This window comes from Microcaecilia unicolor, chromosome 11 (genome assembly GCF_901765095.1).
Source record: "Microcaecilia unicolor chromosome 11, aMicUni1.1, whole genome shotgun sequence".
In the NCBI taxonomy this organism is placed as follows: Eukaryota; Metazoa; Chordata; class Amphibia; order Gymnophiona; family Siphonopidae; genus Microcaecilia; species Microcaecilia unicolor.
Window position 1 is genome coordinate 172,915,349 of NC_044041.1, and position 10,605 is coordinate 172,925,953.

The 10,605-nt window shown below is 42.3% G+C and overlaps 1 protein-coding gene across 1 annotated transcript in view; it reads left to right on the top strand.

The window, feature by feature from the left end:
- Positions 1–3,411, top strand: part of LOC115479932 (cytochrome P450 2A4-like) — a 67,648-nt gene extending 64,237 nt beyond the window's left edge. The window contains exon 11 of the mRNA XM_030218264.1: positions 3,078–3,411. Coding sequence (XP_030074124.1) covers positions 3,078–3,259 — 182 coding nt within the window. The 3' untranslated portion in view covers positions 3,260–3,411. The remainder of the gene's footprint in view (positions 1–3,077) is intronic.
- The last annotated feature ends 7,194 nt before the right edge of the window (positions 3,412–10,605 follow it).

Genomic DNA, 10,605 nt, shown 5'->3' on the forward strand with positions numbered 1-10,605 from the left:
TGAGCGCTGTTATTTGCTGAGTGTCATTGCTCCGCCCTCGACGTCATTACGTTTGACGCGTGGGCAGGGCAGACACTCATGGAGCAAAAAAGTGGTCTCAGCCACCTCACTTTAGAACGTTGGGAAAGTGAGGCTTCATTAGAATGTTGGAGGTGCATTTTATATAGAGAGATATGCAGTATTGTCTTTCTTAATCACGTTCTGCTTGAGCTAAATATTAAAAATAGTTTATATGTGATTACTGCAAAACAAAAAAAAACAAAAAGGCACACAACTGCTTACAAAACAGTAGATGAAAAACAACAAAGCAGTGGAATCAAATGTATTTATTGGAACAATACCCGACGTGGCCACGTTTCGCCCTCAGGCTGCGTCAGGGGTATAAACTATTAAAAACAAACAAAACACAAGTATAAAAACATGTATAACCATACATATTAACAATGTCATAAGCATGATTCAACTAATAAAAGGCAATTATATAAAAAAGAGATTCAACATATATAAAACAATCCTTTAAGAGTTCTAAAAAAACATGTATAGACATACATGATATCATCTGTAAAACAAATATTTATAATTATCATTAAAATCATACATCACATAAAATATTTTATCAGAACATCTACAATTACTCATATCACATTTATAACTCTCAATAAAAAATGTTAAGATCATACAATTAGAATCAAAACATTTCAATGAAGAGGGGAAGAAATTTCTTTATACAAGTTGTAGTAGAATGGATCACAATTATTATGAGAGAAAGCTTGTTCCTTTAACAGGAATTCTCTTATTTCACAAATTTATTCCACATTTATTTATTTAAGGAACAAGCTTTCTCTCATAATAATTGTGATCCATTCTACTACAACTCTTTAATCTCTCTTCATACATATTTCAAGTATTAACTGCCAAGCCAACACATGGGGGAGCCAATATTTAGACCACGGGAGTTAGCCCAGTTAACTCCCGCAGTCGACGGTGATGCTGGATATTCAATGCTGGGCTGTTTTAACACATTTATACCCCACATTTTCCCACTTAGTTGCAGGCTCAATGTGGCTTACACAATACCGTAGAGACAGGCTCCGATTTGGTAAAATACAATACACAATATAGTAATAGGCATATAAGAAACATAAATAAAAGCAACAAAGAAATAAAGAGGGGGTGGTGATAAAAGTCCAATATGGTCCATAGGTTTGCTGTGTCGCAGGAAGTAGAAAGTTAATTTGGGTCAGGGGGGTAAGGCCTTCTTAAACAAGTTGGTTTTCAGTGACTTCCTGAAGTTAAGATGGTTGTGGATAGATTTCACGGTTTGGGGCAAAGCGATCCACAGTTGTGTACTTATGTAAGAAAAGCTGGATGCATAAATTGATTTGTATCTAAGTCCATTGCAGTCTGGATAATGCAAATTTAAGTAAATTCGGGATAGACTGGGGCACGTTACAAATGAAAAAGATGTTCTTATTAGGGAGCATGTCCATATCCAAGAGGCAATTTTTAAATATCTGCAGGTAGTTGCAAAGTAGGTAGATTGTTCAACATGTAGATTTTTCACCAGTTCCAAAAGGCAGAATTTGTGCATATTTTCCCTTCAAAAATTGCCCATTAAAAATGTACCTGACGAGATCTGCACCTTCTTTTTCTAAAGATTTTTTTTTTTCCCTGAAGGGCAATTCTGTAGCTTTAAAAAAGCAAAACTAGGGGGGGGGGGGGGGGGGGGGGGGGGTCAATATTCAAAGTGATTTAACCAGCCAGAAACAGCTCCTGCCCGGCTAAATCACCTGTTTGGTTATTTTTCAAAGGCACTTAACCCAGTGGCGTTCCTGGCCCGGATGGCACCCGGGGCGGAGCACCGATGTGCCCCCCCCCGGGGTGCAGCGCCCCCCCCCCTGCTAAATGACACCTTCCCTCCCCTCCGGTGAAATGACACCCCTCCCCCCCAGGTGCACGTCGCTGGGGGGGGGGTGCCGCGGCGCGCGCCTGCTCCGAGTTCGCTAAACTTCGCTTCGCTGCAGCTCCCTCTGCCCCAGAACAGAGGGAGCTACAGCGAATGAGCGACGAAGTTTAGCGAACTCGGAGCAGGCGCGCGCCGCGGCACCCCCCAGCGGCGTGCACCCGGGGCGGACCGCCCCCACCGCCCCCCCCCTTGGTACACCACTGACTTAACCAGCTGCTGCCAAAATGAAAACCATATATTTAGAGGACGTTCCGGGGGGCGGAGTCAGCACCTGGCTGGTTAAGTGCTGATATTCAGCACTTAGGCCAGATTGACTATATAAATAGGACTGCATAAAAGTCAGTCCTGTTTTTAAGCAATAACCCATAGCTGGTTAAGTGCTGAATTATTACAGCCCTGCCGAAAGCTGTTCAAACTACTCAACACCATCTCAGCATCAGGAAGCTACCTAAGACAAGCCTACCTCAGAAAGCCTACTCCAAGGACTCAACATCTAACCTAAAGTCCTTCAGAATAACATATCTATGGCCCATTTTGGACTCTATTTCTCTTGCCCTTATTTCTTTTTACCTTGTCCCTTCTCTCCCATCTAATTTAATTGTATTTGAATAACCACTGGTCTGGCGATAGCCTTATCAGTACATTGTAAGCCACTTTGAGCCTGCACACATGTGGGAAAAGGTGAGGTATAAATGTGCTAGCTAAATAAATAAATAAAATAAATATTGCACTTAACCGGTTATACATTAGCCGGCTCCACAAACCCTAAAAATTAATGCTAGTAGCTGGACATAACCCAGCATTGAATTTCTGGGTTTAACACCAGTGGAGCATAGGAAAACGTTGCTCGCAGCCAACTTATTATCGGTCTTCTGTATATTGTTGCCTTCCCAACTTACTCCAGTTTCTGAGCCCACCTGCTTATCCGTACGTAAAACTTAAATTATACATGTTGCTGATCCCTACGTGCAGTTTTACCCATATACAGGCTGAGACATTTTTAGACAGCTTTTTTCCTAGATGAATGACTTTTGAAAAGGAATTACTTTCATGGGATGGGATGCAGCAGGGTCTAATGAAAAGAATATATATTCTTTCTTTTGTTCTCTAGGGAAGCGCATGTGTCCGGGAGAGAGCCTGGCCCGAATGGAGCTCTTTGTGTTCTTAGTCTCCATCCTACAGAACTTTAGCCTGAAATCCAACAAACATCCTAAGGACATTGACATCAGCCCTGCAACGAGCAACCTTTTAAGCTTACCCCGTTTCTATGAAGTCTCATTTGTCCCTCGTTAAAAGAAAGATCGGATCTAGAAGATAAGAAGATACTGAATTTGGATCAGGACTTGTGCTGCTTTATTTCATTGTTTGCAAGTGGATATCCTGTATTAATTGATTCAAAGGGATGCCTTTTTCATTACTTAGTGCATTAATTAGATGCCAGGATCTGCTGGAATGGGGAGAAAATGCTTTGGAGGCATCTCCCAGCTAACTGTATTCACTACTGGGTTGGATATTCCAAGTGATCATTTAGGGGTCCTTTTACAAAGGTGTCCTGAAAATTGGCCTGCGGTAGTGTAGATGTGTATTTTAGACGCACAGAGAATTATTTTTGAGCGCATCTACAAACAATGCCTTTTTAAAATTTTTTTACCAAAAATGGACGTGCGGCAAAATGAAAATTGCCACGCGTCCATTTTGGGTCTGAGACCTTACTGCAAGCCATTGACCTAGTGGTAAGGTCTCAAGTGGTAACAGGGCGATAATGGTCTACGCGTGTGAAATGCTACTTGACGCGTGTAGCTGCTGTGCGGCAGAAAATAAAAAATATATTTTTCAGACGTGCGTAGCGGACGCGTGCCAAAATTGAAATTACAACAAGGGCCACGTGGTAACCGAGCGGTAACTCCAATTTGGCGCACGTTGGGTCCGATTAGGTGCCTACACGGATTAGTGAAAGGGCCTCTTAAATGGGCAGGAGAGGATCCTGGCCAGTTAAATCAGTTGTGCAGGGCTATCCACTAATATCAGTGGCACTTTACCAGACAGTGCTGCTGAATTATACGCATTAATCACTAAAGCTACAGTTGGTGATTTTGTAGGTGGTTTGGGGCGGAGTCGACACATGCTGATATTCAGCATTTAATCACCTAAGTTAAACAGATACATCAGACTGCATAAAACTCCAGAGCTGCCAAGGGGTCATAATTTTTGAGAGGGAGATTTTAGTACATGCCCCAGCCCCCCCCCCCCCCACTTTGTGTTGGCTCCACCCACTTTACATGGCTCCGCCCCCTGTCACACCTCAAACCTGCAGCCATTTCAGAAAATATTTTATTTAATAGCCTAAAACCCTTTTCAATTAGCTTTCAGAGGTCAAAACCTTCTGCCTCAGGTCAGTATAATGCTGTTATGGTATCCTCCCCTGACCTGAGGAAGGAAGTGTTGGTCTCTGAAAGCTAATCAAAAATGTTTTAAAATGTTTTAAAATCAGTGAACGTATCACCTTATTTTCTATTTTGTGTTTTATTTGCATTTATTAAACTTCATTAACACAGCTAACACATTACTTTATCCTAAATTAAAAATAAAATTATTTTCTTTATCTTTGTTGTCTGGCCATTGACATTTTCTAATTGTGTTGCTCCCAGTCTCATGATTCTGTTTTCCTCTCGTCTTCTTTTCCTCACCCATGTTCTCCACATGCCCCTTCCTCTTATTCTCCAGTTTTTCACTATTCTGTCCTCTCCCCCATTCCATCCAGCAGCTCCCCTCTTTCTCTCCCCATCCCTCTAGTGTCTCCCCTCTTTCTTTCTGCATCCTTCCATCCAGCGTCTCCTTTTTCTCCCTACCCTTCCTTCCAGTGTCTTCCCTCTTTCTCTCCCCATCTTTCCACCCATCTACCCTCTCTCCTGATCCTTCCATCTTGTATGTCTCTCTCTCCTCCTCCTTTTATCCAGTGTCTCTCTCTCTCTCTCTACCCTTTTCTGTTCAGTGTCCCCTCTCTCTCTCCACATCCTTTCAGTCTCTCCCCTTTCTCTCTGCATCCTTTCATCCATCTCCCCTCTTTCTCTCCCTATCCTTCTATCCAGTGTCTTCCCTCTTTCTCTCCCTATCCTTCCATCCAGTGTCTTTCTCTCCCCATCCTTCTATCCGTTTCCCCTCTTTCTCTGCCCATCCTTAAGTCCTCTATCTCTCTTTATCATTCCATCCGTCTACCCCCCTCTCCCGATCCCTCTATCCGTCTACCCCCCTCTCCCAATCCTTCCATCCAGGGTCTCTCTCTCTCTACCCTTTTCCATTCATCATGCCCCACTCTCTCTCCCCATCCTTCAATGTCTCTCCTGTTTCTCTCCCTACCCTTCCTTCCAGTGTCTTCCCTCTTTCTGCTCTCAGCCAGGAACCCCCCCCCCTTTCGCCCCATCTTCAGTAGCTTCTCTCTTTCTCCAGCCCTTCTCCATGTCCCCTCCTTCTCTCCCCTTCATCCCACTTCCTCCATTCTACCTGCCTCCCACTCCCCCTTCCACCCGATAATCATTTCCTGGCCATGACAAAAAAAAAGAGCTAACAAACAAAAAAATTAAAAAAGCAAGCGCGGGGCCGCAGCAGCCTTCAAGCATGAGTTGTCGGCGCTGCACCGCTCCTATCTCCTCTCTCTGTCCCCGGAGCGGAGCAGGAAGTCGATGTCAACTTCCTGCTCTTCCAGGGGCAGAGAGAGAGAAGAGAGGAGCAGCTGTAGAACCGACAGCCCATGCTTGAAGACTGCTGCGGCCCCACACTTGCTTTTTTAATGGTTTTTTTTGTCGCGGCCGCTGCTCCTGAAAAAGGGAAGCAGCAGTGGCTAGGAAATTAATGCCGGGTAGAAGGGGGAGCTGCCGACACCGTATCTCAGCGGGAGACTTTCCCGCTTTGGCAGGAGTGCGGGAGATGACCCGCCAAAGCGGGAGTCTCCCTCTGAATGCGGGAGACTTGACAGGTCTGAAACTCAGCCCTATCTTTTTCTGGTTTCACTTATGCAGTTAACTACTGAATATTGCACTTAACTGGCCGCACAAACTCGCATATTCAATGTTGGAAATATCTCAGGATTGAATATGTGGGCATAACACTGCCGCGACCAAAACAACACTGACCACTACCTGCTGAATATTCCTCCCCCTTGACTGTTTATACCTTTTATACCTTTCATTTCATGCTCTGAATACACAGAGCATATAGGGGTCCTTTTACTAACGTGGCTGAAAAATGGCCTGTGCTAGTGTAGGTGTGTATTTTGGCCACATGCAGAATCATTTTTCAGCGCACCTGTAAGAAAAACGCCTTTTTTGGGGGGAGGGGCGAAAATGGACATGCAGCAAAATGAACATTGGCGCGCGTCCATTATAGGTCTGGGACCTTACCGCCAGCCATTGAGTTAGTGGTAAGGCCTCACACGTTAACTGGACGGTAATGGTCAACCCACGTTCAAATGCCGATTACTGCCCACATGCCAGAAAATAAAAATATTTTCTGACGCGCGTAGCGGATGTGCGTAAAAAATGAAATTACCGCCCGGGCCATGCAGTAGCCAGGTGGTAACTCAGAATTGATGCACATTGGGCGCGCATAGTTGCTTACGCGGCTTAGTAAAATGGCCCCATAGAGGCCTAATCAGTGATTTTAGCTTACACTTTAAGACAACTTTGATAAAAAAAAAAAAATAGAATGCTGTGTAATAACATTCTATTAAATCTCAGTAATGCCACTACAACTACAAACAACTCTAACCATTTTTAAAATTTGTACACCAACCAATAGTAAAGTAGTGGAATTATCTTAAAAGGAGGGGAAAAAGCCCTTAGTACCCAGTGCTACTATATCAGTTGCAGAAACGCTGGCAAATACAATCCTACGTCATTTAAAAAAAAAAAAAAAAAACAACAACAACAACTTTACTCTTTTCATAAGACATGTTGAGAAGAGTTTTCATTTTCTCTGAGAAGAAAGTGGGCCCATCTTGGTACATAGTTAGTTCCCTATTTCTGCCTACCTCTTTCAGGGCAGTTTCAATAGGGTTTTCTCCATACTGTTCTCAAAACAACTTTGCTGCATTTCCAAAACAAGCAACTAGTAACTAGTGTTCAATAAATTAGCTGCTGGCAACCTGAGGAGTAGCGAGGGAAAAGGGAAATGCTGGGCCTGGAAAAGTAGAAGAGGGAAGGGGAGATGCTGTATACCTGAGGAAGGGTAGGCAAGGGAAAGGGAAGATAGACTATAGGTAGGGCTTCTGATTCTGGTTGTTTGTAGTTCGGAATTTTAAGTGCTATTTGAGGCAATTAAGTGTTCTATAAGAGCCAGGAAAGGGTTTTATTAGTGTATTTGTGTCATAACGGTTTTTGAGGCTTTTTAGATGGATTCCATTCAAAGACATGAGACACATTTGCCAATTCTATCTTTCTTATGCAAGCCTCAGCAGCAATATCAGCTCTTCTTCTGCCAGTCCAAGCAAAAGCATCAGGCCTCCCTTCTCCCAGCATCAGCAATAGTCCCTTGTTCTCCCAGCATCTCATGCGCTAACCGGGCGGTAATGGTCTATGCATGCCAAATGCCACTTGGCGCATGTCCGATATGCACGGCAGAAAATTAAAAAAAAATTTTGACCGCAGGTATCAGCTGCGGGGCAAAAATGAAATTACCGCAAGAGCCACCTGGTAGCTTTGCAGTAACTCCATTTTGGCGTGCGTTGGGTGCGCGTAGACGCGTCTGCAGCTTAGTAAAAGGGCCCCAAAGTGCCTATGCTGACATTACAAAATTTTACTGTTGTTGATGGTACAGCCAGCAAAGCAGCAGAGTGCAGTGGGACTAAGAAGATAATCTATCTCTATCCATGAGGGACTCAAGTGCAGCAACTGGCTCCAATTATGCATCTGCTGGATGACATCATCAGAACCGAGGAAGGGGCACGTTTTCAGCATGTTTTGCTTATAAATGAAACCCCCAACTTCACAAGCAGTGGTGTTTTATCACATTTTCAATTATAACCAAAATTCAGAAGCCCTAAGTATAGGAGAGATGGGGAAGGAAAGGGGACACATTGAACACAGAGCGAGGGATAGAGAAGAGGAAAGATGCTGGACACATGGATTAGATAAAGGATGGAGAAATGGTGGACTTGGAAGGCAGTGGAATACAGGGGATGGCAGGAAAAGAAAAAGAAATTCTGGACATAGAACAGGGGAAAGGAAGCAAAAGGGAGATGCTTGGCATGGGGAGTAGTGAATGGAGGGGGAGATGCTAGACTACAGCAGGGTAGAGAAGTGAAAATGTTAGACTATGGTGGAAGTGGGGAAGAAAAGGTGAAATACTGGGTATGGAATGGGAGAAGGGAATTCTGGACATGCCATTGAAGGGGATTTTGGAAAGAAGGGTTTGTGAGAGGCTGAGGAAGGAGAGAGATGAAGAATGAAAGTGCTAGCATGAAGGAGACGGAAAGCTGTAGGTAAGTGCAGAGAAAAAGAGAGGCTGAGCACTGAATGGCTTGAAATCTGATACCGACATAGAAAAATAAATGGAAGAAAGCTAAAAGTAAAGGATCTGTGTCAGATATGAGAGTAAAGATGACAGGAAGAGAAAAAAATAAATGGCAAATAGACAGGAGACCCTGGGAACAGAGTTAAGAGAAGGTAAAGAGAAGAAAACAGAAACCAGAGACTGGAAGATGATTAGGAAAATAAAATTTTCAGAAAATAAAGTTAGAAAGATCATTTATTTTGAATTTTGTGATTGAAAAATGTCAGATTTTGGACTCCACACCTGCTATCTTTATATTTTAACAAAAAGGAAAATATCCCACAAACAAAATAGGGATGAAAATTATTAACATAATATGTAAATATGATGTGAGAAAATGGTGACTCTCAGTTATCTAACCTATGATACACCCAATGTCTAAAGCTTACTAAGGCAGCAAGAACTCAGAGCAATCTATTTCATGCCCAGATACATTTGATGCCCAGATACATCCTTGCGTTCACCATTTCATATGTATGCAAATGTGAAGGCAGTGAAACATCCCAAGGTGAGTAAATATCCTCAAAAAACAAGCAGACCAAAAAAGACTCCAAAAATAGATATAATGTAATAGTCATTCAATGATAATAAGATCACTTATCTGAAGATCAAAAAGATTGGTTGCCAACACTCTCCAACCGCTGGTTCTACAGAGCTCCATTTCGTAATCTTCTTCAAGATTCCGGTGATAAGAGTAAGATGCGGATCCAAAGGATGATGTCATCATTTGAATGAACTTTATGAAACAAACAAAATTCAAACAATGCTATTCCACTCTACACATTCATTATGACCGTAAGTTCAGATATCCAATATTGTTCCCGTACGAGAAGATAATGAGTTCTGTTCCCTTGAAAATTTTCATGAATCTGTTCAATAATGAGCCATAGAAGGTCAGAAAAATTATGTTGGTAGAATGAACAATGCGCCACCATAGGAGCATGCACAGAATTTGTATTCAATCTACTACGATGTTCAATTAAACATGTACGTATTTTACGAATGGCGTGGCCAACATAAGTTTTCTGACACGGTCAAATGATTACATAAACCACAAATGTAGATTCTCAGGTTGTATTAGCTTTGAGCACATAAGATTTGTCCATTCAGAACCCGATACAGCTTGGGCACATACTGAACAGTGTCCACAACATGTAGGACTCTTCTGCATAGACTCAAGATAGCTAATTTGTGATTCAAATTTAGCTTTGAGAATCCTGTCACATACATTTCTTGGATGAGAGTAAGCTATGCAGGGTTGATCTCTAAAAATGGAATGTCTAGAAATATTATGCCATTGACGGCGTCAACTCTTGGAGATAAATTGTGCTTGATTCGAATATGAAAGTACTGGAAGAAGTGCATTTCTGTTTCTTTGTATCTGGTGTTGCACTGCATGAAGAACATGGATTCGTGTGGTTTCAGTTTAATTTCTGTACATATTTCTATTTTTAGTTTGTTTATTGTTTATGTTTATTAAAACATTTGCTAATACCACCTTTCAAACTAAATCAAAGCAGTTTGTGGTCATTTATTTGCTGTTATTTTTAGTTTGTGGTTATCTCTATCTTTGTTCTGAGTGTGTGACCATGGACAGGTATTTTGTTAACACAGAGTTTCTATGTAGGGATGTGCATTCGTTTGAAATTTGAACATTTTTCTTGTCAAAAGGGCAGGAATAAGCCTTGCAGCATTGTTTGATTTGTTTTGTTTTGCTTTGGTTAGTCTTTTGGGGGGCAATGTTATTAACGGCAAGGTTGTATAAGGGGATCTTTGGGATGAGTGCTCAACTTTGGGCTTTGAATTCGGTGCTCAGCTTTGGGCACGAGGACTTACACCAGAAGAAACCTGGGGCAGATACCTACATAAGTAAATAAGTACATAAGTATTGCCATACTGGGAAAGACCAAAGGTCCATCAAGCCCAGCATCCTGTTTTTCTAACAGTGGCCAATCCAGGTCATAAATACCTGGCAAGATCCCCAAAAAGTACAAAACATTTTATACTGCTTATCCCAGAAATAGTGGATTTTCCCCAAGTCCATTTAATAACGGTCTATGGTCTTTTCTTTTAGGAAGCTGTCCAAACCTTTT